Genomic DNA, 27987 nt, shown 5'->3' with positions numbered 1-27987 from the left:
CGCTCTAGGCTTGCGATGCTCCCGGGGTCCCCGCTTCTAGCTTGGGCCTGGCGCACAGCAGCGCCCAGACTGCAGGGGGACGCTTGAAACTTGCTGGAGGAGCCGGGGGGAAGGCAGCGCCCAGCGAGGCGGCCGGAGCGCGCGCCCACAGGTGGGTCCGGTCGGGCGCCGCGGGGCGGTAGTTTTCGGGTCGGCGGGCGAGGACGCCGGGTCCAGAATTCCAGGAAATGCACGATCCAGGCCGGCGGGCGGGGCGGGGGCTCCGGCGAGAGGGCGGGCCCCGGGAACTGCGGCGGGCGGGGCGGGAGGCGGGGCCCGGCCCCGTTAAGAAGAGCGTGGCCGGCCGCGGCCACCGCTGGCCCCAGGGAAAGCCGAGCGGCCACCTAGCCGGCAGAGACCCACCGAGCGGCGGCGGAGGGAGCAGCGCCGGGGCGCACAAGGGCACCATGGCCCAGACGCCCGCCTTCGACAAGCCCAAAGTGAGCGCGCGCGGGGGCTCTGGGGACGGGGGTCCAGCGCCTGGGCGGCCTGAGGGGCTTAGCGGGGCCCAGCCCCGGGCGTCCGAACCCTGGGAACGAACGGGGGCTCCTGCAGGCGCGTTCTTCCTTCGGCTTAGGCTGTGGCTTGCTTGCGGGCTAATCAGGGACAATGGGGCAGAGAAGGTCCAGAACCCGAAGGCCTCCAGAGTCTGCCTCTTCCCCTGACTTGACCCCTCTGGGTCTCAGTTTCACTGTCTGTCAAGTGGGCATCCTAGCACCGTTGAGCGCTGTGTGGGCCTGGGCAGGGGCTTGAGGTCTCTGAAGCTCAGCTGTATGATCAAGCCCGATGTCTACGCCGGATAGGCACCTAGTGCTGTGCCCGGCGCCTACTGAGTGCTCAGTGAATGGAAGTAGCTTTGTACGTCAACGTTATGGTGGTGAGCGCCAAGGAGCTCAGGTTTGTGGATGCGCCCCGGGGAAGAACCGTGAGCCCTGCCAGAAAGGGGAGGGAGGGGAGCAGAGCACCCCCCTTCCCCCGCGCGGGAAGAACAGGAGCTAGGTAGGCCCTGGGTTTGGGGCCCTAGCAGGGTTCACTCGAGGCCAAGCCATGGCCACTGGCCCCAGGGGAGAATCCACTTGTCTCCGCCCACCAGCTGTGGCGTCTTGGGACTGGTGGGGTCAGGGAGGGTCCGGACCCCCTTGGCCTGTCTCAGAGTCCGAGAGGAGGGACCCAGGAGTCTGCCAAGCAGGGTGAGTCAGCCAGTAGGGTGTGAGAGTGGTTGGGGGATGAGTCAGCTGCAATCAGCCTCAACTTACCCTTCTAAGAAATAGGTGTGAGTGGCGCAGCAGGTTGGCTCACGCCTGTAATCCCAGCACTTTGGGAGGCTGAGGCGGAAGGATCACTTGAGTCTAGGAATTTGAGACTAGCCTGGACAACATAACTAGACACCGTCTCTCCAAAAAATAAAAAAAATTAGGGGAAGTGTGTGCGGCGGTTCACTCCCGTAGTCCCAACTACTCAGGAGGCTGAGACAGGAGGATCGCTTGAGCCCAAGAGGTCGAGGCTGCAGTGAGCTGTGATGGTGCCACTGCACTTCAGCCTGGGAGACAGAGCGAGACCCTGTCTCAAAAAAAAAGAAAAAAGAAATAGGTGTGAATGATGATGACGGATATCACAAAAGTGCCGGTGAGAATCTAGTGAGTGTGCATATGTCAGTGTTAAGGGAGACAGGCTGTGGGGGGGAGAGCCCACCTACCTTCTGAGGAGGGTGAGGCCTGGCCCCCACTATTGATGCCCCCAGCCCAGGGAAAATGCTCAGCTACTCCCCGTCAGAAGCTAGTAACACTGAGGCGCTGTACAAGCCCTCTACCCCCACCCCTGCCTCCTTCACATCTTACTGGAGCCAGGGGGCCCATGATTGGTGCCTCTCCTTTGCAGTCTTTTTGTTAAATGCTCTGGGCTCCGTCTGCCCTTGGGCTGGGGACCCACTGTACCCTGATGTGAATCCTATGGCAGTAGCAAAGCTCCTTGATTGGCCGGGTGCGGTGGCTCATGCCTGTAATCCCAGCACTTTGGGAGGTGGAGGCAGGCGGATCATGAGGTCAGGAGATTGAGACCATCCTGGCTAACACGGTATAACCCCATCTCTACTAAAAATACAAAAAATTAGCTGGGCATGGTGGTGGGCGCCTGTAGTCCTAGCTACACAGGAGGCTGAGGCAGGAGAATGGCGTGAACCCGGGAGGCGGAGCTTGCAGTGAGCCGAGATCGCGCCACTGCACTCCAGCCTGGGTGACAGAGTGAGACTCCTTCACAAAAAAAAAAAAAAAAGCTCCTTGATTGCGAATGTGTTGGGAGTTATGGATAGAAACAGCAGGGCCCACTTCTAGAGCACTTGTTGCAGACATCCATTGGATCCTTGCAGTTCTTCTGTAGCAGCCCATCAAGGGAGGGGCTCATATTATTATCTCCATTTTTTGGCCTTGCCCAGTCCTCCCATCTGATTCAAGCTGGCAGATCATTTTCCCTATTGGGACCTCAGTGTCCACACCTGGAGGATGGAACATCAGCTGCTTACGTGGGTGTCCCATGTCCTGAGTCCCAAGGCCACAAGGTGATGCTTGAGAGTGAAGGTAGAATGTTACCTGCCATGTGTTTAAGGTGTGACAAATCTTTTATGATTGTGAGGAGGAACTTGCCTGAGCTGGCAGGAGAAGTGGGAAGGAGTGTGAATCTCGGAGCCACTGTGACCAGAGCCAGCTCCCTGCCCTCTCATGGGTGGGACAGATGACAGTTATGATTATTAGCATTACTAGCTGCAGCTTATGGAGTGTTGATGTTTCTGTGCCAGGCACCATTCTAAACACATTATCTGCATTTTTCATTTAATTCAGGCACAGAAGGTTAACTAGGCCCAAGATCACACAGCTAGGAAATGTCCAATCTGGGGTTTGAGTCCAAGGGAGGCTGGCTTCGAAATCCCATGCCTCTAACCATCTTTCCTAAACTACCTCTGCAGAAGCCTTTGGGGATAGAGGTGCCAGTGCCCCAGGTGCAAACCTCCTGAGACAGGAGCCTTTGCTGTGTCCTTCAGCTTCTCATACCTGCCACCAGCTGAGGCCTGGGACCTGGTCAGCTAGAAGAAAGCAGAGCAGGGCAGCGCTTTTCAAACTGCACTCAAATGGCCTGACTTTTAATATTCACACTGTGATTCTGTGTGGGTCGGGGTGGGGCCTGCGATGTTGCACTGCTGACCAGCTCCCAGGAAATGCTAATGTCAACGATCCAGGAACACACTTTGCTTAGCAAGGCCCTAGGCAGCTGCCTTCTGTTGTGCGGGACCCCTATTGACTCCAATGGAGATAGCACCAGGTTCAAGAGGCTACCTTCTTTGGAAGAGGTAGCAAACAAGATATGGGGTTTTACTGGGGGCTTACACACAGGGAAGAGAGTCCAGTGGCGGCAGGCTGAGCAGAAGAACCGCAACCACTTGCAAATCATGCAGTTTATGTAGCATTTTCATTTAACACCTTCCCCAACCACCTCCACCTAGTAACCTTCATTTAACCCAGAACAAAGGGCCTCGGTCCCTATACCCCTGTGTGGTCAGTGTCCCGTGGGAATGGGGTGGGGCTTAGATGTTCCTCATAGATAAGGAATGGATCTCCAGGTTGCGCTCCTGGATTCCTTCACTCAGAACTCTGAACACACACTCAAGTGTGCCTGCCACACAGGGTCATTGTCAGGGGATGCCCAAGTCAAGTTTGCCCTGTCGGGTGTGCCTCCCATACCCCCACCTGCTTTCACTGAACATCTGCTGGGCACTGGAGGAAGTGGAAAGGGGGGTTGGAGGGGTGGCCCTTATCAGCCTATGTTCACAGGTGGCACCAGGCACTCAGGCATTCTGCATCCTGGAGGCCAGTGCTGATCACATGCCTGTTGTTATAATAATCATAACAATGGCTGTCCTTGAAGTAGTCCTGGGTACCAGGTGCCTTCAGTGACTCTTTTTTTTCTTTTTTGCCAGAATCTCACTCTGTTGCCCAAGCTGGAGTGCAGTGGCAAGATTTTGGGTCACTGCAAACTCTGCCTCCTGGGTTCATGCGATCCTCCTTCCTCAGCCTCCCGAGTAGCTGGGACTACAGGCGTGTGCCACAGAGTCTCACTCTGTTGCCCAGGCTGGAGTGCAGTGGCGTGATCCTGGCTCACTACAACCTCCACCTCCCGAGTTCAAGCCATTCTTCTGCCTCAGCCTCTGGAGTAGCTGGGATTACAGGCATCCACCACCACGCCCGGCTAATTTTTGTATTTTTAGTAGAGACACGGTTTCACCATGTTAACAAGCTGGTCTCGAACTCCTGATCTCAGGTGATCCTCCCACCTCGGCTTCCCAAAGTGCTGGGATTACAGGTGTGAGCCACTGTGCCCGGCCAGTAACTTTTATCTCACGGAATCCTCTGGACGACTTGACAAGGCATGGGTCTTCATCCCCATTTACAGGTGAAGAAACTGAAGCTTAGGGAGTAGAGGGACTTGCCAGGGCTACACAAAATCTGAGAGCCTTGAAGCTGTAGACTGGCGAGTGAACCGGTACAGGCTGGGACAGCAGTTTCTTTCTTTTTTTCTTTCTATTTTTTTTTTTTTTTTCAGACAGGGTGTCGCTCTTGTTGCCCAGGCTGGAGTGCAACAGCACAATCTTGGCTCACTGCAACCTCCGCCTCCCGGGTTCAAGTGATTCTTCTGCCTCAGCCTCCCAAGTAGCTGGAATTACAGGCATGCACCACCATGCCCGGCTAATTTTTTGTATTTTTAGTAGAGACGGGGTTTCTCCTTGTTGGCCAGGATGGTCTCGAACTCCCCACTTCAGGTGATCCGCCCACCTCGGCCTCCCAAAGTGCCGGGATTACAGGCATGAGCCACCGCACCCGGGCAAGGGACAGCAGTTTCTAAACTGTCCCTCTCTGATGCAGAGGGGAATTGGGGCTAAATCAGCAATGTGCCTTTTCTGTCTCATATTTGAATGTCTACTCTGCATGAGGCGCTGTCCTGCTTTGCATACAGTGACTCATTTAATGTTTATGTCAGCCCTCTGAGGAAGGTCCTGTCCTATTATTAACTTCACTTATTATGAGGAAACTGAGACTCAGAGAGGGGAGGGAACTTGCCAAAGGCACACAGTCGGCAAGCAGCAGAGCTAAACTTGAACCCAGATCTGCCTGCACTCAAGTAGAAGCTATTCATTGCTTTGCTCATTTGCCAATCCCACTTTATGCAAAAAAGGGGGGGCAGTGTGGGGGAAAGAGTTAGAATCAGGGTGGCAGTGTGGGCCAGTGCATAAGCCCCGGGCTTCAGATGTACTGGGATTGAATTCCTGCCTGCTGCTTAGCAGCTAGGGTACCTCAGGTAGACAACTCCTGAACCTCAGCTTCCCCCTCTGTAAAATGGGGTGACAAAACCAAGATCTTGGGGTTCTTGAGGAAACTGACATGCTGATTGGTTTTTGTACAGTGCCTGGCTGGTAACAGCAGGCCCTCAGGGGTGCGTTTCCTTCCTGGGGACTGGAGTGGGGGTTGCAGTAGACTCTGGGAGGCCTCTCCAGCTGCGGAATCTCCCTTATCCCTCCTCCTTTTTGTCTTCCTGACACAAAACCCACCAGCTGCACTTCTTTGGGCCTGCAGTGGCTTTCAGTTACCAGAACCACCTGTTAAAACAAAAATGTCCCTAGGAAGAGCCTGCCTTACCCATTTTGACTCACATGGCAGTTGGTGGGGGAGGGGAACAAAGGAGACTGAGTTTCATCGAAGCCTTTTGCTTCAGAGGAGGAAGGGAGGATCAGAGACAGGAAGTGGTCTGTGGTCACACAGGGAGGCAGGGGAGGCCAGGCAGCTTCCCAATCCTGCATTCAACCTCAGGGTGGGCTTGGCCTGGGTGGCTGGGGGCCCTGTGATCCAAGAGAGACTTGTCCACCTGCTCAGGTGTCTTGAAGGGGTCCCTATGGTACCCCCTGGGGTGGGGCAAGGTAGTAGGACCATGGTCTGGCTGGGGTGGTGGAGAAAAGCAGGCTGTGGGGGCAGAGTGAGGTTGGAATCTGTATTTACCCAAGATGTTGGGGGTAGGCTTGCCCTCAGCCCTTAGTGTTCTCAGGCCCCAGAGCAGTTGTTGGGGATAACCTCTGCACTCCTAGTGACCAGGGAGCTAGAATAGCAAGGAATTTGAACTTGGACACCAGCTGGGGTCAGGCTGTCTGTGTCTGAGTCCTGATTTCCCACTTTCCAGCTAGAGGAGCTTAAATGAGTCATTTACCTTCATGGTGCCTCAGTTTCCCCTCTCTAAAATGAGAATTATACCCATACCCACCTCTCAAACACCAAGTGCAGGCCTGGCTCAGAACAGGTGCTGCAGCAATAGCTGCCATTGGTCAGCATCATCATCATAGTTGGTAATGGTCCTGCTTAGATTTTTGAGACAGAGTCTCACTCTGTTGCCCAGGCTGGAGTGCAGTGGTGCAATCTTGGCTCACTACAACCTCTGCCTCCCGGGTTCAAGCGATTCTTCTGCCTCAGTCTCCCAAGTAGTTGGGATTACAGGTGTGCGCCACCATGCCTGGCTAATTTTTGTGTTTTTAGTAGAGACAGGGTTTCACCATGTTGGCCATAACAATGGTTGTCCTTGAAGTAGTCCTGGGTACCAGGTGCCTTCAGTGACTTTTTTTTTTTTTTTTTTTTTTTTGAGCTGGAGTCTAACTCTGTCACCGAAGCTGGAGTGCAGTGGCAAGATTTTGGCTCACTGCAACCTCTGCCTCCTGGGTTCATGCGATCCTCCTGCCTCAGCCTCCCGAGTAGCTGGGACTTGGGATCCACTTGCCCTTGCTGGTCCTCCCATCCACCTCTGTGAAGAGGAGGTCTCAAACTCCTGGCCTCAAGTGATCCACCCGCCTCAGCCTCCCAAAGTGCTGGGATTTCAAGAGTGAGCCACCGCACCTGGCCCCTGTTTAGATGTTAGCATCAGTCACCCAGCACCTTGCTATGTGGCATGAAGGGAGCATGCTGCTCTTAAGACCTCTGGGTTTAGAGTCAAATAGCTTCCTGGCTGTGGTGTGCATTAGACTTTCTAACTCAAGGTCCTCCCACTCTCTGAGCCTCAGTCTTGTTGCCTTTAAAACGAGTTTAAGGGTACTGAGTCCCTGTGCTGTGGCTCCACAGGAATTTCCCCAGGTAGAAGACACACCTTGCCTTCTGTGAAACCTCTGAGTAGCAGAGCTGTCAGGCCCCGTCAGCAGGAGACACTGTGGGGACTGCTCAGTCCCTTCCACTGTGTACCTCGGAGCTGGCGGAGCCTAGATGAGGCTGAGCATAGAGGGCTTCCTGAAGGAAGTGGAGCTGAAACAGTTTATCAGCCCAGGGCTGCTCTGTCTCCTGGCCTCACACTAAAAGTCAGCTGAGAGGCCATAGTGGCATAAGTCACTGACTCTGGCACTGCCCAGCTCATCACCAAAAGCAGGGCTAGGGAGGGAGGGGACATTCGGCTGGCGGTGGGCACCTGTGGCTCATCTGGGTTCTGGCCACGGTGCTCAGGTTCTGTGAGCTGACCAGGCAGCCCTGGCTCCTCTGCCCCCGTGTGGGTTCTGCCAGGTCCCACGGGGGCAGGTCAGCCCTTTCCTTGTTGCAGGGAGAGCACCCAGCATTGCTGACATGGGACAGGGAGACAAGGAAATAACGGTGTGGTCATTGAACACATAGAGAGCACTAGGTGCTGTGCGAGGTGCTGAGGACATGACATGATGACACAGACAAGGTCCCCCCTCTCAGCAAACAGCTGAGGGAGACAGACATGTTACATACATGAACCCGAAAAGTCAGACGAAAACAAAACAGAGTGATGCGTTTGGGAGGCAAACCCAACTGCCGGAGGGTGAGCAGGGCCGTCTACCTCCAAGGCAAACCCAGTCAGATTAGTTGTCCCCAAGGCTTGCCAGGGAGAACTAATCTGACTGGGTTTGCCTTGGAGGTAGATGGCCCTGCTCGCCCTCCAGCAGTTGGGAACATGGAAACATGAGTCAGATCTGGGAGTATCTGGCCCAGGAGTCCAAGACCTGGGTCCTTATGGTAGCTCTGCCACCGACACACTGAGTGACCTTGGGTAAGTGAACCCACCACCCTGGACCTCTCTGGCACGCATCTCTTGAGAGCAGGCACTTAGTGCATTTCCCGAGGGCCTCCACGGTGCCTGGCACATAGTGGGGCTTAGTAAATATTTGTTGGTAACTGAGGATGCTTCCTGTTCACATCAGCGCTGGGAGGATTTCCTGCTGTTCGGACAGATGCTGGGCTGCTTGTGAGTCAGCCTTGCAGAGAGCAAAGGCAGTGGGAAGGGGCGTGAGATTCCCCTCTGGAAAGGTCAGGAGGCCAGGCACGGTCTCGACATGAGTGCCAGGGAGGGGGTGTGGCCTGTGGGCAGGGCTTGGGCTGAGGCAGAGGGACTTGAGTTCCACCCTAGCTCTACCACCATCAATTTGTGTAACTCTGGGAAGGCCACTGAACTTCTCCGGGCTTAGCCTGGCAAGGCCATTTCCCCATCTGTAACATGGGCCGATAGGTATATTGCCTAGGGATTAAGATTAAATGAGATAAAGGGTCTGAAAACAGTAGGTAGCTGCTTTATCATTATTATTATTTCTGTATTATTGATGTCTGAGGCTAGGCCCACAGAGGCAGTAGAGTGGTTAAGAGCTCAAGAACAGACTAGGGTTCAAATTCCGACTCCATCACTGACTGTTTTGGGGTACTTCTTTGAACCTCAGTTTCTTCATCAGTAAAATGGGAGTGAAGTCTCTACCTTGCTGATTGTAAGGATGAAATAAGATAATGCATATAGATGGTCTAGCACATAGTAGCTACTCAAAAGTTCGAGGCTACTGCTGACCCTTTTCCCTGAAAGGGAACAGGAGAGCAGGGTCCCCACCCCATTGTCATTGTCATCTGGGATAGGCTGATAGACTTCCCATGGTGTGTTGCAGTTTTCTAGAAAATTCAGGAGGAGGCCTGCCTGAGCTTTAGCCACCTGTGGAGGTGGCTGCCTGCCTCTGCTCCACACCTGAAACGCGTCTGGGCCTCTTCTCAGGCAACCGTTAGAAGGGATAAGTGCTACTGGTCATGGTGGGCAGCTGGCTCTGCTTTCCCCCTTCCCAGAGGCGCTCCTGCCTCCTGCCTGGCTCCCTGAACCCCTAGCTTCTGCACCCCGGCACTGTCTGGCTCCTGCTCCACTGAGCACCCACTGTCTCTGACGCTGCCTTAAGTACTTCCCGCATGTTATTCAAAGCCCAATCAGATCTTCCCTCCCGCAGTAGCTGGTCTTCGGTTCTGGCTTCCTGCCATCCTGTGCTCCACACAGCAGCCGGGAAAGGTTTTTTTAAAGGGGACGCTCCGATTTAACACACTTGGGTGGAAAACCCTTTGCTTCGGCCTCTGCAGTCTCCCTGCCCCCTCTCCACTTTGCCCTGGCCTCATTTCTCACCACTAACTTCACTCTGCACTCTCGCCAACTCCCCGCCTGCTTCCTGATTCAGACACTAAGCACACGCAGCTCCCCTGTCTGGAGCCATTCTCCCTCTCCTTCTTTCTTCTCCCTGGTAAACTCCCCCTTTAAGTGATCTTTTCCCAACACACTTTCTAAATTGCCCCCACCCCGGTGTGATTTTTCTTTATCTCATAGCACTTGGCTCTGCTTCTTATCACAGTTTGCAAGGCTGAGTTCAGAAAGGTGTGTTTGCTCATTCTCAGGTAGGAGAGGCTACCTTGTGCTGCTGCGGTAACAAACAGCCCCCAGGTCTGAGGGGTCTGCAGAGACCCAGGTTGACCTCATACTGCTTGTCCCTCCAGGGCCTCCAGTGAGGTTTCGGCTCCTTGGATCACTCAGGGCCCCAGGCAGATGGGAAGAGTCCACTCTGAACATTGCCAATTGTTGTGCCAGAGTAAAGCAGAGCTGGGAGGTGGGCTCTTGAATTGGCATTTAAATACTTTTGCCAGGCAGGGTAAGGCAGCTCATGCCTGTAATCCTAACACTTTGGGAAGCCTAGGTGGGTGGATCACCTGAGGTCAGGAGTTCAAAACCAGCCTGGCCAACATGGTGAAACCCTGTCTCTACTAAAAGTACAAAAATCAGCCGGGCATGGTGGCGGGCGCCTGTAATCCCAGCTTCTTGGGAGGCTGAGGCACGAGAATCCCTTGAACCTGGGAGGCAGAGGCTGCGATGAGCTATCTTGCCACTGCACTCCAGCCTGGGCAACAGAGCCAGACTCCATCTCAAAAAAAAAAAAAAAAAAAAAAAAACAAATAAATAAATACTTTAGCCAGAAGTAGCCATGCAGACCTCCCCCCACCAGTCCCACCCACAAGGGCACGTGATTGCTGCCCCCATTCACTACCTGATCCTCCTGTTCTCAGGGGCTCCAAGACCAGGCCTGGTTTGACCTTCTGACTTTCTGACTTCCTCCTACCTTCCCAGTAACCTCATGCAACTCCTTTCACTCAGCCTTAATCATCCCCATGGGTGTTTAAACTTGCCCAAGACATTCCCCTTTGAAAAAGCCTGCCATTCTCTTGACCCACATGCACGTCCTGCCCCCTCCAAGGCTGCTAGTTCCTTTAGGGACAAAATTGTGAAAGAGTAGTCTAAACCTTCTTCCTCTTCCTACCTCCACTTCTTTCTTACCTTATTCCCACGTGGATACTACCCTCACTCGGGCCTCTAGAACAGTTCCTCTAGGGCAGTGGTTCCCAATCTTGACTACATGTTTTTTTAAAAAAATCCTCCACCTGGGCCTGCCACCAGGGATTTTTCTTTAATTGACCTCAGATGGGGTTGAGGCCTTGGGAACTGGCCAGAACTTCCTGTGCCCCTAACTTGCAGCTGGGATTGAGAACTACTCCTCTGAAGCCCCCAGTGCCTGCGCTTTTAGCCCGATGGACATGTTTCTGCCCTTCCATCCTGTGATCTCCGGCAGGGCCTGACCATGTGAGTTTCCTGTGGCTGCCGTGACAAGTTGCCACACCCCACGTGGCTTCAACCAACAGAAACGTGTGCCCTGGCAGTTCTGGGGGCCAGAAGTCCAACATCAAGATATCATCGGAGCCACATGCCCACTGAAGGCTCACGGGGGAATCCATTCCTTGCCTCTTCTGGCTGCTTGTGGCTCCAGGCATTCCTTGGCTTGTGGCCGCATCATTCCAGTCTCTGCCTCTGAGGTCACGTTGCTGCTTCCTCTTGTGTGTGTTTCTTTTAAAACTCTGCTTCTGTCTTATAAGGATACATGTGATTGCATCTCTAGGGCCCAACCAGATAATCCAGGATAAACTCTTCCTGTCAAGACATTTAATAATCACACTTTGCCATATAAGGTAATTTTTTTTTTTTTTTTTTTTTTTGAGGTGGAGTTTTGCATTTTCACCCAGGCTGGAGTGAAGTGATGCAATCTCGGCTCACTGGAATCTCCGCCCCCCAGGTTCAAGCAATTCTCCTGCCTCAGCCTCCCGAGTAGCTGGGATTATAGGTACCTGCCACCACGCCCAGCTAACTTTTGTATTTTTAGTAGACACGGAGTTTCACCGTGTTGGCCAGGCTGGTCTCGAACTCCTGACCTCAGGTGATCCACCCGCCATAAGGTAATATATTTTTTTTGAGAGGGAGTCTTGCTCTGTTGCCCAGGCTGGAGTGCCAGTGGCTCAATCTCAGCTCACCGCAACCTCCGCCTCCCAGGTTCAAATGATTCTCCTACCTCAGCCTCCTGAGTAGCTGGGACTACAGATGCATGCCACCATGCCTGGCTGATTTTTGTATTTTTAATAGAGAGGGGATTTCACCATGTTGGCCGGGCTGGTGTTGAACTCCTAACCTCAAGTGATCCACCCACCTCAGCCTCCCAAAGTGTTGGGATTACAGGCATGAGCCACCGCGCCCAACCCATATAAGGTAATATTTACAGGTTCTGGGGATTAGGATTAGCATGTAGACAGCTTTGTGGGGGCCACCATTCAACTCACTATGCTAACCCTGTGAACCGTTGCTCGCTCCTCCTTGACATCTGATGGCCCGGCCTTCTGCATACCACACACCCTCCCAACCTCTCTGGCCACGGTTCTGTAGGCTCAGCCTCCTCCGTAAGGCCACTAAGTGCTTGTGCTGGTCAAAGCTTCATCCTAGCCTTTTCCTTACCTCCCTTGATGTTCTCTCCCTAGGTGAGCTCCTTCAAGCCCACAGCTTCTGCGCTCACCCACACTCCTACCTACATTCCCAGCTTGGGCTTCTCAGGCCAGCTCTAGACCCTTGTATCCCACTGGCTTCTTCCACTTACCTTTGGATATCTCAAAGCCATCTCCAGTTGGCTGGGCACGGTGGTTCACACCTGTAACCCCAGCACTTTGGGAGGCCGAGGTGGGCAGATCACTTGAGGTCAGGAGTTCAAGACCAGCCTGGCCAATATGGTGAAACCCCATCTCTACTAAAAATACAAAAATTAGCTGGGCATGGTGGTGGGTGCCTATAGTCCCAACTACTCAGGAGGCTGAGGCAGGAGAATCGCTTGAACCAGGAGGTGGAGGTTGCCGTGAGCCGAGCTGGAGCCACTGCACTCCAGCCTGGGCAACAGAGCGAAACTCCATCTTAAAAAGACAAAAAACAAAAGGCGTCTCTAGTTTAACATAACTAAGACCAAACCAATCATGCCTCCCTCCCCCTCATCCTCCCTCCTGGAGGGAGCTCCAGGACTTGGTCTTCTCTTCCAGAGTTCTCTGTCTCAAACTGCGGGAATCACTCCCCACCCAGGCCTAACCTGAAGTGTGAGCCTTGGCATCTCTTTCTATCCACCTGTTTTTCCTCTATGCACCTCACAACCCTGGTCCAAGCCACCGTCATCTTTCAAATGGCTGCAGTAGCCTCTAACTGGCCTTGGGTGAGCCATCCTCTTTCTCTAACCAGCTGCCAGCCCTGCAATGGCTTCTGTGTGCTTTCCAGATAAAGCCTGACTCCTCGTGGCCCGCACAGCCCTGCCTGGGTGGTCCTATCCTGCAGCCTCTCCAGTACCATGAACCCTCCCTTCTCTGAACCTCTATTTAATCCCTTTCATACACCTCGTTTTCTCCTGCCATAGGGCCTTCCACTTGCTGTTCCTTCTGCCTGGATTTTTCTTCCTGCCTCCCTCCGCACCCCTGCCTTGCATTGTGGGTTCCTCTCTATCCTCTAGCTTTTCGCTCAGGCTCATTTTTGGCCCTCTAGATGTGTTCACTTCTCTTGTTTGTTACCCTCTGTCATAGGACTGTGTTTGTACTTCCCAAGGAGTCATCTTGGTTTGTGACTGTACATTTTCCCATGTGACATTTGCTTAATGCCTCTCCCACTCTGGGGCCTGTAAAAGCTCCAGGAACAGGACTTGGACCCTTCTGTTTAACTCTACAATCCAGCATCCAGCAGGAGCACAGGCCTTCAATGACTTTTATTTTATTTTTATTTTTTATTTTTGAGATGGAGTTTCGCTCTTGTTGCCCAGGCTGGAGTGCAGTGGCGTAATCTCGGCTCACTGCAGCCTCTGCCTCCCAGGTTCAGCTGATTCTCCTGTCTCAGCCTCCCAAGTAGCTGGGATTATACGTGTGCGCCACCACGCCCAGCTAATTTTTGTATTTTTAGTAGAGATGGGGTTTTGCCATGTTGGCCAGGCTGGTCTCAAACTCCTGGCCTCAGGTGATCCACCCACTTCAGCCTCCCAAAGTGGTTGGATTACAGGCATGAGCCCCCATACCCAGCCTTCATTGACTTTTAGTTGACAACTATTTAGCATTTGCTATGTGCCAAGAACTCCTTGCGTACTAATGCAGTTAACCCTCACAAAGCCTAGAAGGAAGGACTGTCATTCTCCCCATTTAACAGATGAGGATGCCGAGGCACAGGAAGTGAAGTGACTTTCTCAGGGTCAAGCAGGGAGTGAGTGGAGGAGCCGAGATTCCAGCTCTAACCACATGATGCTCTATACAGTGCGACTCCGGCTTTCTGGCTGGGCCCTCGCCATAGCCCTGTGAGGGTTAAGGATAGAAAACAGAGGCTCAGAGAGGTGAGGTCCCTTGCCTGAGGTCACACAGCTGGTTGGCCGTTCCCTGGGCTATAAGCTTCAGTATTCCCAATGCTGAGCATAGTTTGAGAACCCGAGAAACAAACATTTGGCTGGGTGGGAATGGAACTCATTTTGTCAGGGAATTCAACAACTAAGTTGGCCCTGAGACTAGGTGTGAAGACTGCTCTGTCCCTTGCCAGCTGGATGACCTCAGGAGAGATCTGATGACTCTGAGGTCCTGCTGATAGGACCTCTGGTGTCTCTGTTCCCTGCTGGCCTCCCATGGGCCTGGGTTGGGTTTCCTCTGCAGGAGGCAGCTCATGTATGTGCTCCTAGACGCCCTTGGGCCAGCAGCTCCTTGGCTGTTCCTCCCTGAGCCAGGGCAGCCAACTTTCTTATCCAGCTCTCCATTCTCCCCACCCCAGCATGAGATGTCAGCTGAGAGTTTTCTGGATCTCCCCTGGCTGGGGGGAAAGCTCCCATCATTTGGAACAGGAACAGCAGGAACAGCAAAGTCCCTTTCCCCACCGTCTCCCACTGCCTGCTGTGCTTCTCCTAACAGCTCCTGGTAAACACCCTGACTGAGCGGCAGGGGCTGTTTCCTTTGGGCTATCCATGTCCACCTACACTTCCCTTTTTAATCCTTACAATTTCTCTTGGACGGGGGGCATAATATTCCATTGTTTTTCAGTTAAGGAAACTGAGGCTCAGAGAGGTCAAGTGTCTTGTCTGAGGTCACACAGCAGAACTGGGAGTCAAGCCAGATGGGCTGCCTCCAAGGACCCTACCCTTAAACTCTAGAGTACTAGAAAGATCTTCTGTTGCCTAATATTGATTCCTGACAGGCTATGCTTGAGTAGCATCTGCTTTTGAAAATGGAGCCTGGGTCGGTTGTGGTGGCACATACCTGTAATCCCAGCACCTTGGGAGGCTGAGGTGGGTGGATCACCTGAGGTCAGGAGTTCAAGACTAGCCTGAGCAACATGGTGAAACCCCGTTTCTACTAAAAATACAAAAATTAGCTGGGCGTGGTGGCACCTGCCTATAGTCCCAGCTACTCGGGAGGCTGAGGCACAAGAATTGCTTGAACCCAGGAGGTGGAGGTTGCAGTGAGCGGAGATGGCGTCACTGCACTCCAGCCTGGGAGACAGAGCAAGACTCCATCCGTCTCAAAAAAAGAAAACGAAAATGGATCCTGAATTTTGAAATATGCTGTGGCTCTTCCCTAGTTTGGGACATCTGGGTCAATCCCTTTTGTTAAAGTAGTTTATTTAGTTGGCCGAGAGCAGGAGCTGCCTACGTGACCTGGAGCACAAGCTTTGGAATTGGGCTTGGGTTAGAATTCCGCCTCTGCCACTCACTAGCTGCGATTAAGAACAAAGATACTGGGTTGGGCTCCTGCCTCTATTACTTGCAATCTGTGTGGCCTTGGATGAGATATTTAACCCCTCCGAACCTCAGTGTCCTCAATTGTGAAAGAGATCGAGATAACAGCTGAACTCATATCCCAGGAGCGGATTAAACGAGACAGTGCAGTACAGGGTTTACCAAAGTGTATGGGGTCAGCAGCCAGCCAGTAAAATGCTGGCTAATGGTTATCATGATTAATGTTAACATTAAGCTCTGAAAGGTCCTTCGCGAACTCATACGTATTTGTTCTCTCTCTCCCTTTCTCTCTCTCTTCACCCTGCCCCCTTGCAGGTAGAACTGCATGTCCACCTAGACGGAGCCATCAAGCCTGAAACCATCTTATACTATGGCAGGTAAGTCCATAGAGAAGAGCCCTCTTTCCCTGGGATTTGAGTGGGGTCCACAGCTCCACCCAGAGGCCCCTGGGGAATTCCAGGGTCACTGTTCCTTCCTGTCTCCCTGTGGGAATCAAGCCAGCTCCAGGCCAGAAGTGGGGCTGTGGGGACATGGAGGTCTCAGCACTGAGCTGGAGACCTGCAGACCAACTCCTGAGTTTTCTGGGCCTCTGAGTCTTGTCCTCCTGGTGTCAGATGAGCCAGGCCTGAGCCTGCTGTCCCCACCCACCCACATACATGCATGAAGGTAGTTCCCAGGGCTGAATTAGTCTTTTCTTTTTTTCTTTTGAGATAGAGTCTTGCTCTGTCGCCCAGGCTGGAGTGCAGTGGCACAATCTCGGTTCACTGCAACCTCCACCTCCTGGGTTCAAGCGATTCTCCTGCCTTAGCCTCCTGAGTAGCTGGGATTACAAGCACATGCCACCACGTCCAGCTAATTTTTGTATTTTTAGCAGAGACGGGGTTTCACCATGTTGGCCAGGCTGGTCTCGAACTCCTGACCTCAAGTGATCCACCTAGCTTGGCCTCCCACAGTGCTGGGATTACAGGCATAAGCCACTGTGCCCGGCTCCTGTCTTTTGACTTAACTGAGAGCCTATAGCAGGTGATGTGCCCACATGAGATGCCAGTACCATTTCTTGAGCATCTCCTAGAGCTGGGCTGGGCTTTATCAGCTCATTGGATTCCTCCACGCTTGGAAGAGGAGGATATGCTCTCTGCATTTTACTGAGGAGGGAATGGGCTTGGACAAGACAGTTGTCCAAGGTCACACAAATTAATAGCAGATCAAGAGTTGAACCCAAGGCTGTCTGACCCCTAAGGCTTTACTACATCATCAGGGTCATAACCTGCTAAGAGGCACGGAAAAGTGGCTCCCCCACTCTGGGCCTAAATCTCTGCATCTTCCAAGAGAGAACACACTTCCTGCCTCAGCTCTCAGAGATGCTAGGGGGCCAGAGGGTCCCCTTGTTCCCCAGCAAGGAAGGTTCTTCCCTGCCTACCCAGACCTCAAGGGCTCACAGCAGCTCCTCTCTTAGGACCAGCATTTAAGGGCAGGGACTTTGAAGGCCAGTGGATCTGGATTCAAATCTGGACATACTATCTCCCATCTGCGAACTTGGTCTCTATCAACTGAGGTTAAGAACAAGCCCTCCCTAGAGAGATGACCTAGGAGATAGGGGCTCCTTGTCTGCCCAGCCCTGCCCCAGCAGACCTGTGTTCCTCGGATGTTTGTACAACACTCATTTTGTCTGGAGCTGAAAGAACTCAGCCTCTCCCTCACAGTCTTGAAATTCAGCTCGGGACCCAAATTTGAACATTTCTGCTCCATAAGCCAGAATCCTGTTATTTAGAGGCCTGCCCTCATGGAGAGAATGAGGGATCCCTGAGGGGTTGCCCCCAACTCTCGGGAGCATCTCCACCAACTCCCTGAGAGATTTCTGGTAAGTCCACTATTCTCCATCTTTTCGCACTTCCAGGGACGTTTTTCTGCCCCAGGAAGCTGCCATTGATTTAATTCCTATTTAACTGCAAGGCATAAGCACATTAGCATTTCCTGTGTGCCAAACACTTCTGTAAGTGCTTTACCCGGGTTAAGTTATTGAATCCCCACAACAATTTGTAAGATAGAAACTCTATTGCCGTCATTTACAGATGAGGAGACTGAGCCGTGGTAGGTGGAGTCAGGTGCCCAGTAAGCACAGGGCGGAGGTTTGAACCCAGATAGTCTGCCCCCGAGTCCATGGCCCTGGCCATTACCCCCTGTCAGTTAGAGGTTTTGGTGAAGTGATGCATGTAAAATGCTTAGTTCAGGGCCTAGCACACATTAATGTGCCCCATAAATGTCACTTAATGATAATATTCTTATTAATTAGAGCTTATATCTCTAAGTGTGGTGAAACCTCTTGGCTTATCTCTACCTGGCCTTTGCCCATGTCAAGCCACCAACTTGCCACAACGCCCCTAATGAGGTCGTTCAGTGGGGCACCAAGATGAGATCAAACCCAGGCACTCATTAAGGGGTCACGGAGGGCTCATCAGCTGCAGTCAGGGGCTGGGAGTGCCGGGTGGGGCCAAGAGAAAGGGGAAAGGAGCCGCCGGGAGGGGCACTGGTCTGATCGTCCATTCCTTACACCACCTCTGGACCTTGGAGATGGCGTGCGGCAGGTGCCAGCTGGAGCTTGGCCTGAAGTCAGCAGGCAGGGGACTGGGGAGTTTGTCACACTCAGCTATGGGTGTCTGTAAATGCACACAAATATGGGCTAAGAATGGAAGGAGGAGGGGAGCCCCTGGCCTGAGCCCCACTAGGCCCAATTCTTGGCTCCTTTTCCAGCTCTGGGACACAGGCCTGCCTCATTAACTGTCCTCACCCATTTCTCCTTCTTCCAGTTCCCAGGGTTCTGGCCTTTTCAGGGCCCTCTCCAACCTCTTTCTCAGTCTTGTTTATAACCCTGTCAGCCATTTCTACAGAGATTCTGAACCTGGCTGGTCTTTCCTCCGATCACTGCCCTGGTCTGGGCCACCACTGCCCCTCCCTGGTGCTGTGGCCTCCTGATTGGTCTCAGCCATCTACTCTGGCCTTCCTCTTTATGGGCCCTGTAGTGCTGTAGTTGGAGCAAGAGCCTTAACCCATGGTCTTCCCAGCTCATTCCCCAGCTTCCCCATCTCATTCAGGGTCAAAGCCAAAGTCCACACATGGGCCTTAAAGTTCTGCAAAGCCTGCATTGCCTCTCTGACCTCTCTAAGGCTCCTTGCTTAGTCCACACTGGATGTTTTTCAAACATGCCAGACCTAGGAAACAAAGAGAGGCTGGGTTACTTGCCCAAGGTCACACAGCGTTTAAGTCACAGAGCTGGGATTCAAACCCAGACCACTAGGCTTCAGAGTCTGCTCTTATGACACACAAAGTTTCATTTCTTCCTCTGTGCACCCCTTCATGGAAAATATTATCATGTTTTACTGACAAGGGCACCAAGGGCCTTAGAGGGGAGAGCTCCTGCCTGGGATGATGTGGTAAATAGGGGTGGCAGATGGACTTGACCTGCAACCCCTGAGCTCATCCTCCCTCCCTCCCTGGGCTCCTGAGGCGGGACTTCTTGGTGGGCCTGAGGTGGGGCTGAGGTGGGCTGTGTTGCCCACCAAGGCCGGAAGAGGACCAGACAGTGCCCCAGCACAGCAGCTGTGGCTGACCACGGAGTAGGGATCATCTAAGAACATACCGTGCATGGTGGCTCAAGCCTGTAATCCCAGCACTTTGGGAGGCCGAGGTGGGTGGATCACCTGAGGTCAGGAGTTCAAGACCAGCGTGGCCAACATGGGGAAACCCTGTGTCTACTAAACACACAAAAAATTAGCCAGGCGTGGTGGTGCGCACCTATAATCCCAGCTACTTGAGAGGCTGAGGCAGGAGAATCGCTTGAACCAGGGAGGTGGAGGTTGCAGTGAGTCGAGGTCATGCCATTGCACTCTAGCCCGGGCAACAAGAGCAAGACTCCGTCGCAAAAAAACAAAACAAAAGAAAAAACAGAGTGTGGCCCTATGAGGAGCCTTGGCTTGTGTGGGTGGCCAGGGACAGCAAGAGGTGCCAGGTGCCCTAAGAACAGCTCTTTCCTGCTTCAACTTTGGGCTCCAGATGGGTGCTTTCCAGCTCAGTCTGAGCAGCTTCTGGAAGCCGTGTCCCGTGGGAGACACTGGGAGTCCCCTATGCTCTTTGTCTCCTGTCGGGCCCCCACATTAGCTCTCTGGCCCCAGCTCTGGCTTCCCTCCAATTTGTTTCCCACGCAGCAGCCAGAGGAGCTTTTAAAAAGGTAAATTATTTCATGCTAGTCCCCTGCTTGAAATCCTACAGTGCCTTCCCAGTGCTTTCAGCCAAAGCCCCAGTCCCTTCCTAAGCCCAGCCTGGCCCTGCCCTCCCTGATGCATCATCTACACAAATGCCTGCTCTCTGACCTCCAGCCACCCTGCGCTTCCAATGCCCACTGCTTCCTGCCTGCAGCTTTAGTACAGACCCCTCCCCTGCCCAGAACTGCCCCCGCCCCAAGGCTTCTGCTGAAATGTCACCTCCTCAGAGAGGCCTTGCCTGGCTGCTCTGTCTAAACTGTGTGTTGAAAAGGTCCTTCTTGATGGCTGTTGAGGAGGGAGGCTGGAGAAGAAGAATCGAAGAGGAGAAATAGAAAGCAAAATAATTTGTTCTTGGGGACCGGCTGCTGCTGGGCACGGGGAAGTGCCTGTCTCTGGTGTGGGCAGCTGGGTAGATGGAGGAGTCATATTTGGAAATGTGGAACCCAGGAAGGGAGTGATCTAGAGGAAGGGGAAAGGTGGCACGAGATGCCTGCCTCTCAACAGGGAGCCAGACACATGGGTCTGTCTTGGTCACCGCTATCTGCCCAGTGCCCAGCACATCACAGGCCCTCAGTGGTGGTGTGTGGGCCTAGAGAATTAGAAGCTGTGGACCTCTGGATCCTGAGCTGAAAACCACCAAAGGAGATGAGTTGGCCTGGCCAGGTGTGTAAAAGGCAGAGTCTGAGAGAACGACCAGAGGGCAGAGCCCCCGCAGGTGAAGTCCTGGGGGCTGAAGGGAGACCATTAGGAGAATCGCACATGGCTGGTGCAGCAGGTCCCAGGCAAATGTGGCCACTGGGTTTGGCAATATGGGAGCCAGAGCCCTAGCGTCATCTCCCTGCCTTCTACCCAGCAGTTCCCAGAGTGATATCCCGAACAGTGTTTGACAACTGGTACAGGCTCTTCAGGGGCCACAGTTACTGGGCAAGGCCTTGTGAGGGTGACTATGGGGCAGCTGGCCAGCAGTGGGAGGGGAAGCAGTCTCAGGGGAACCCGAGGCACTGAGCTCCGACCTCCAGGTGCCAGTGCCGCACCAGGGCACCGTTCCCCTGCAGGCTCTTACAGGGATTAGGGGCTGGTAAGGAGCAGTGATTAGGGGCTGACTAGCAGGCTGGTGGGTACCAGCGTGACCCCTTGGTGGTACCCTCTGGGCACTCATGGGGACTGGGGCTAACAGATGGGGAAGGGAGCACATTCAGGGGGCTTAGGAAACATATTTATGTAGGGAAACATTTTAATATTTTAATAACAGAAGCTATTAAAGGACTTACAAACTTACTTACAAACACTAAAACACTATTTGGTCAAACTTCTGTTTCTTTGGCAATTTCCTCCATTTTTCTTTTCTTTCTTTTTTTTTTTTTTTTTTTTTTTTTTTTTGAGACAGGGTCTCGCTCTGTCACCCAAGCTGGAGTGCAGTGGTACAATCTTGGCCCACAGTAGCCTTGACTTCCAGGCTCAGGTGGTCCTCCCACCTTAGCCTCCCAAGTAGCTGGGACTACAGGCGCATGCCACCACGCCTGGTGAATTTTTGTTTTGAAGGGGTTTCACCGTGTTGCCCAGGCTGGTCTCAAACTCCTGGGCTTAAGTGATCCGCCAGCCTTGGCTTCCCAAAGTACTGTGATTACAGGTGTGAGCCACTGCACCCGGCCTCCTATTTTTCTGTTCCTGCTTTGTGGATAATTGGATGCTTGGACCTCCTGACTTAATCTTCTAATTTCCTTAACTGTTTACTCCTATTTTTCATCATCTTGTCTTTTTGTTCTACTTTGTGGAGGATTTCTTCACTTTTAGCTTCCAGTTCTTTTCCTGCATGGTGACGGTTGCTGCCGCATTCTCTTGTAAATTTCCGAGGGCTCGTTCTTGGGTTCTGAATGTTCCCTCGTTTCAAGGATGTTGTGTCTTCTCATCTCTTTGAGGATATTCATGTCTTTTTTGTTTTGGTTCTTAGGTTTTCATCTGTTCTCTGCACTGTTTCCTCGGAGTGCTTTTGTCTGTTCTCTTGTTTTGTCCCTCATGTTAGAAGCATTTCTTTCTTTTTTTTTTTTTTGAGACAGAGTCTTGCTCTGTCGCCAGGCTAGAGTGCAGTAGCATGATCTCAGCTCACCACAACCTCTGACTCCCTGGTTCAAGCGATTCTTCTGCCTCAGCCTCCCGAGTAGCTGGGATTACAGGCACACCACCATGCCCAACTAATTTTTGTATGTTTAGTAGAGACAGGGATTCACCATGTTGGCCAGGATGATCTCAATCTCCTGACCTCATGATCCTCCCGCCTCGGCCTCCCAAAGTGCTGGGATTACAGGCGTGAGCCACCATGCCCAGCCTAGAAGCATTTCTTAATGTCTGGTGTTCTCTGGCTGTCCCTTTTAGCTTCAAAAAAAGGGGGAAACTGAGGCTCGAGGTGACCTTGTGAGCTGGAGCAGAGCCGGGATGGGATGAGGAGGCAGGAGCGTGTGCAGAAGAGAGGAAGACCCCCTGAGCTCGCACCCTGCTTTCCGTGGGTGGGAGGGGAGGCCGAGATGCTTGGGGAGAAATGGAGGCTCCAAGCCAGAGGGGCTGTTTCCAGCACGCCCTTACTGAGCGCTGCTGTAGTCCAGCCTGGTGTGGCAGCTGTGGGCAGGGAGGGGAGAGAGGTCTGAGCTGGATGGTGGCCCACTGGGCCCCTCCCCTGAGCCTCCACCGGCCCTCTCCCAGTGCGCTGGGCTGGGCAAGCCTCTGATGTGCTAGCCAGATGGAGGGGGGAGGAGGGAAGTCCTGTCGCCTGCCCCTACCCTGGGAATTGTGACGCTGCAGTTACTGCCCCTGATAACCCCTGACTGGGAATAGGACCAGCTGGCTGAGCCAGCTCCTGGGGCTGAGGAGGAAGTGATGAGCTTGACCTGGCACTTTCCTTGTCTCCAAGCATCAGTCAACCAAGGATATGGAGGGGGTGTGTGGACGTGTGCACACATACACACACACCCCCACACACACGACTTCAACCTGTTTATCCCCCTTGAGATTTGCTGACTTGTGCATTGGGGGTAGAAGGTGCTGGAAAAATTCTGGTCCTGGTTCTCAGTTTCCCCATCTGTCCAGTGGGAGCAGCTGGACTGAGAGATGCCCATGTCTCCTGCTGTGGTCCTGCAAGGAGGCCGGCGCTCCTGAGTCTGCTCCACCCTGGCCTGTCAGGCCTGCCTGGATCCTGCCCCGGGTTGGTCCACCACTCACTGTTTTGTTTCCAGGAGGAGAGGGATCGCCCTCCCAGCTAACACAGCAGAGGGGCTGCTGAACGTCATTGGCATGGACAAACCACTCACCCTTCCAGGCTTCCTGGCCAAGTTTGACTACTACATGCCTGCTATCGCGTGAGTTGCCCCCAACCCGCAGGTCCTGGAGTAGCATCGATCCCTATGACTAGGACCAGGCCTGTCCCTCAGCCTGTGGGGGCCAGAGAAGGTGCTCTGAAACCACAGCTGTCTTTCTCACCATTGTGTACACTTAGTGAGTCTCTCCAGTGCCTTTAGGCCTCAGTTTTCCCTTCTGAGATGTGGGTGTGATGGACTAAAATTGCTTCAACTTCTACAGAGAAATGGCAGAATATGGGAGCTAAGAACACAGGGTCAGAGGCAGTGCAGGGCTTGAACCCCGGCCATCTGTCTCCTAGTTCAGGGCTTCGTGCTGTGAGGGGAGGGGAGGCCTGAATATAGGGTGGGGGCGGGGAGATGTGGGGAAGATTCTCTCAAAGGCTTTTTCTTTTTCTTGTCTTGAGTCGCTGGGGAACAGCACTAGGTACTGAAAAGGCCCAGAAGGGGTATGGGGAGTGCTAGAGAGAAATTTCAATGACTTATTTATTTATTTATTTATTTATTTATTTATTTATTGAGACAGAGTCTCGCTCTGTTGCCCAGGCTGAAGTGCAGTGGTGCGATCTCAGCTCACTGCAACCTCCACCTCCCAGTTTAAGGGATTCTCCTGCTTTAGCCTCCCAAGTAGCTGGGATCACAGGCACCCACCATCACACCCAGCTAATTGTTTTGTATTTTTAGTAGAGATGGGGTTTTACTATGTTTGCCAGGCTGGTCTCGAACTCCTGATCTCAGGTGATCTGCCCGCCTCAGCCTCCCAAAGTGCTGGGATTACAGGCATGAGCCACCGCGCCCAGCCTCCATCCTCATCCTCGAGATGCAAGAACTTCCAGTGACCCCTTCTCCTGAGAGTGGCCTGATCTCCCCTGGGCGGGGCACTTTCTTCCCACGCTGGGCTCTCCCAGCACTTGTGTGCCTTCCCTCACACATTCTAGTAACCACTTCATTTTCACTCTTCCTGGTGGGAACTTCCAGCTAAGCACAGTCCACCGTTATGTGATCAACACAGCGGCCCTGGCAGGCCAATTCGTGCCTTGCTTCTGGAACAAACATGCAGTAATAACAACAAAAATGTTTTGAGCATTTGTCCGCTCTGCTCCGAGCACTGACCCGGGTGGGGTTTATGAAGTTTGACTCATTTGTCCCCACAATAACTCCTTGACGTAGGTGTCAGAGGGTGACTAACCAGGGGTCACACAGCAGATAAGTGTAGGCACAAGGATCCAAGTCCATGACTGTACCCAATGTGTCTCCCACATCCAGGCATCCCTCTGGACTTGTCCAGCTGTGTCCTTTTCTCTTATTTATCTTCCCTGCCAGCCTTAACTCCATCACCAACAAATATTGGGCTACTCTGTCCTAGGCATGGTCCTCAGCTGAGAGGTCACAGCCTCTGTTACAAGACAGAGGGATCCTTGCCACATGGAGACTGCATTCTAGTAGGGAATACAGCAAACTGGCTAATAAGCCATATGACACACAGTGTTGAGTGGTGATAAGGACCTGGGAGAAAAAGAAAGCCTGGGAGAATGGTGGAGGGGCCGTTTTAAGATAAGGCAGTCTGGGCCAGGCACAGTGGCTCAGGCCTGTAACCCCAGGACTTTGGGAGGCTGAGGCGGGCAGAGAGGCTGAGGTGGGCAGAGAGGCTGAGGTGGGCAGATCATGAGGTCAGGAGATCGAGACCATCCTGGCTAACACAGTGAAACGCTGTCTCTACTAAAAATACAAAAAATTAGCTGGGCGTGGTGGCACGCGCCTGTAATCCCAGCTACTCGGGAGGCTGAGGCAGAAGAATCACTTGAACCCAGGAGGCAGAGGCTGCAGTGAGCTGAGATGGCGCCACTGCACTCCAGCCTGGGCGACAGAGCAAGATTCTGTCTCAAAAAAAAAAAAAAAAAAGATAAGGCGGTCAGGGAAGGCCTTTCTGAGGAGGTGAAGCTTGAGCTGGCTCTAACCCAGGGGAGCGGGAGAGACGCAGTGTAGGACAGTATGGGGAAGAGCAGGCCTGTGTCTTCTCCGGTGGCCTCAGGGAATGAGGGAGAAGGAAGATGTTGGGGAGGCTGGCAAGGCCTGGAGGATGCAGGCCTTGTGGGCGGGACCTGGGAGTTGTGATGTCACTCTCCGTGGCAGGAAGCTATTGGGGTTCCGAGGGGAGAAGTGATATGCTTTGATTTACCTTCTTAAAAGATTGCTCTAACTGCTGGGTGGAGAACAGGATGACAGGGGCAAGCATGGAGACAAGGAGGCCAGTTAGAGATGGCGTGATTCAGGCCAGGATGAAGGGGTGAGAACTGGCATGCAGTTCCAAAGTAGAGCTGATAGGACTTGCCCAGTGTCTGGGATCTTATCCAGTGGATGCCCAGAGCTTGGGTCTGGGGGATGAAGTGGGTTTAATCTGTCAAGGGTTGGGGATGTCATTTGCTCCTGGAGCTCCCAAGGGACTTGGGGAAGGTTGTTCCCAACCCCTTTCTTCACTTCCCAGGGGCTGCCGGGAGGCTATCAAAAGGATTGCCTATGAGTTTGTAGAGATGAAGGCCAAAGAGGGCGTGGTGTACGTGGAGGTGCGGTACAGTCCGCACCTGCTGGCCAACTCCAAAGTGGAGCCAATCCCCTGGAACCAGGCTGAGTGAGTGATGGGCCTGGAAGGGGCCATGCTGAGGGTGTGGCTGGGAGGCTCAGCTCTGATACTGGAAGGGCGAACTGCTGGGAATCCCTGACCCAAGCAAGACCTTGTTCTTGCCCCCAATCTGGTCCATGGCCTCAGAAAGATGGGTTTAACTCTGTCACAAGAGACATGGTTCCCATCCTCACTTTGCCGTTATGTTCTTACCTTGGGCACAAATGTTTGGCTGTGTCTTGCTCTGGCCACAGACCTGCTGTCCAGGAATGTTAACCTGCTTAGCCACCCAGGATTTCTGAGGGGTCTCCCTTGTCACTGATGCTGATCAGATCTCTAAAGGCCCTAAAGGTCCTGCTCTAACTTCATAACTGAAGCGAGTCTGGCCCATTTCTAGCCCCCTGCCTGGGCCCCCATGGATCTCTAAGTGGTATCACAAAACCACCCTGCCCCATTTTCTGAGCCATGATTTTGATACATATAGAATGGGAACATCATGGCAGGCCCAAGCTTAGCAATGCTGTCCATCTGGGGGTGGGGAGGGCCGTGTTGACACCCCACACCTCCCACTAAGATCTAGGAGCACCAGCTGCTTTAAGAGCCAGAAGGGACATGCTAGGGCCTGGGGGCATCTCTGCCAGTCTTTCCTCTGAGGCAGGGGGTCAGTGGGGGAGGAGGGTCCTCCCCAAAGCCTCCTCTTCCTCCTCTGTCCCAGTCCCAGAGCTGCCCTTTAGGCCTTCCTTTTGCCTCAGGCCCATCCCTACTCCTCTCCTCACACAGAGGGGACCTCACCCCAGACGAGGTGGTGGCCCTAGTGGGCCAGGGCCTGCAGGAGGGGGAGCGAGACTTCGGGGTCAAGGCCCGGTCCATCCTGTGCTGCATGCGCCACCAGCCCAGTGAGTAGGATCACCGCCCTGCCCAGGGCCGCCCATCTCACCCTGGCCCTGACCTCCTGGCCTAGCAGTGGGGCTGTACCTGTTCTCCCCTGTGCCCCATAGCCCCATGGGGTCCCCTTGAGCCCACTGGCAGGAACTTGGGGCTTCCTGAAACAAGTGGAGACCTCCTAGGCAGGCTCAGAACTTCCTGGAGACGTTCTCCCCAGGGACGCCATGCCTTTATAGCCACCCTGCAGGAAGCTCAACACCAAATAGGAACTTAACTATTGAAAAAAAATCTAGGCTAGATTCTGATCAGCCCATGGTCCTCTCTCGAGACGCAGTGGACCAGGCCCCATCCTGTCTGGGCCTGAATAGGTCTGATTTCCAGGATTTCTGAGGGGTCTCCCTTGTCACTGACGCAGATCAGATCTCTAGAGTTTGTGCCTCATGGTGCACAGCCTCACTGTGTGACATTGGGCAGGTCACACCGCCTCTCTGGTTATGCACCAAGACACCTCAGTTGTGCACTGTCACAAGGAGATGATCATACTTACTTCATTCCTCTACCCTCAGGATTAGTAAGAACCAAAGAGCTACCTGCACGCATTTCCTCTAATCCTCGCAGCAGCCTGCAAAGCAGAACTACTGTTGCTTATTCCCATTTGACAGATGGAAACTGAGGTGGAGTGAGGTGCAGCCTCTTGCAAGGCACAAACCCCGGATCTGTATCCAGGGACATCTAGTTCCAAAGCCTGTGTTCATTCATTCTTTCTTAAACACTTCATAATAACTTTATTGGTTAAGAGTACCTAATACATTAGCAAGATACTTCACAATACTAGTGTGAGTTCTATTTTAGATGACGTGTTAAACGGTCCTCCATTTCCTCATCTGCACATGGGAGTAAGCCTACCATGAGTGTTGTTGGAAACACCAGGCGAGAGAAGGGTCCGTGTCATTTACTGAGCTCAGGCTCTGTCCTTGGTGCTTTACACACATGGCCTTGGCAAAGCCTGGCCACGACCCTGTGCAATAGCTGGCAGGGTTCTTTCTGAAAAGGGCGGAAACTGAGGCCGTAAGCAGAGCAGTTTTCCGCAGGCCATGTGGTTAGGACATGGCAGTTAGGATTTGAAGACACTGAGCCCTGTTTTGTGCTGGCCTCCCATGGGGGCTTTGGGTGGGACAGCAGGCAGGTAGGCTGGGAGGTCTCTCCATGGTGCTGGTGACAGAGCCTGGGTGGGCATCTCGCCCGCAGACTGGTCCCCCGAGGTGGTGGAGCTGTGTAAGAAGTACCAGCAGCAGACTGTGGTGGCCATTGACCTGGCTGGAGATGAGACCATCCCAGGAAGCAGCCTCTTGCCTGGACATGTCCAGGCCTACCAGGTGGGTCCTGTGAGAAGGAATGGAGAGGCTGGCGGCC

The 27987-nt window shown here is 53.3% G+C and overlaps 1 protein-coding gene across 8 annotated transcripts in view; it reads left to right on the top strand.

The window, feature by feature from the left end:
- Positions 1-308: 308 nt before the first annotated feature.
- ADA (adenosine deaminase) overlaps positions 309-27987 on the top strand; it is a 32314-nt gene continuing 4635 nt past the window's right edge. For 4 of the 8 annotated variants that reach the window (XM_054466486.2, XM_063659528.1, XM_054466484.2 and 1 more), the window contains exons 1-6: positions 311-479; positions 15779-15840; positions 22950-23072; positions 25555-25698; positions 26470-26585; positions 27823-27950. In XM_054466486.2, coding sequence (XP_054322461.1) covers positions 447-479; positions 15779-15840; positions 22950-23072; positions 25555-25698; positions 26470-26585; positions 27823-27950 — 606 coding nt within the window. In that variant the 5' untranslated portion in view covers positions 311-446. Of the gene's footprint in view, positions 480-15778; positions 15841-22949; positions 23073-25554; positions 25699-26469; positions 26586-27822; positions 27951-27987 lie in introns of all 8 variants that reach the window. The other 4 variants (XM_063659527.1, XM_063659526.1, XM_054466485.2 and 1 more) reach the window with 3 other exon arrangements.

This window comes from Pongo pygmaeus, chromosome 21 (assembly GCF_028885625.2).
Source record: "Pongo pygmaeus isolate AG05252 chromosome 21, NHGRI_mPonPyg2-v2.0_pri, whole genome shotgun sequence".
NCBI lineage: Eukaryota > Metazoa > Chordata > Mammalia > Primates > Hominidae > Pongo > Pongo pygmaeus.
This window is presented reverse-complemented; position numbering and strand designations above follow the sequence as displayed.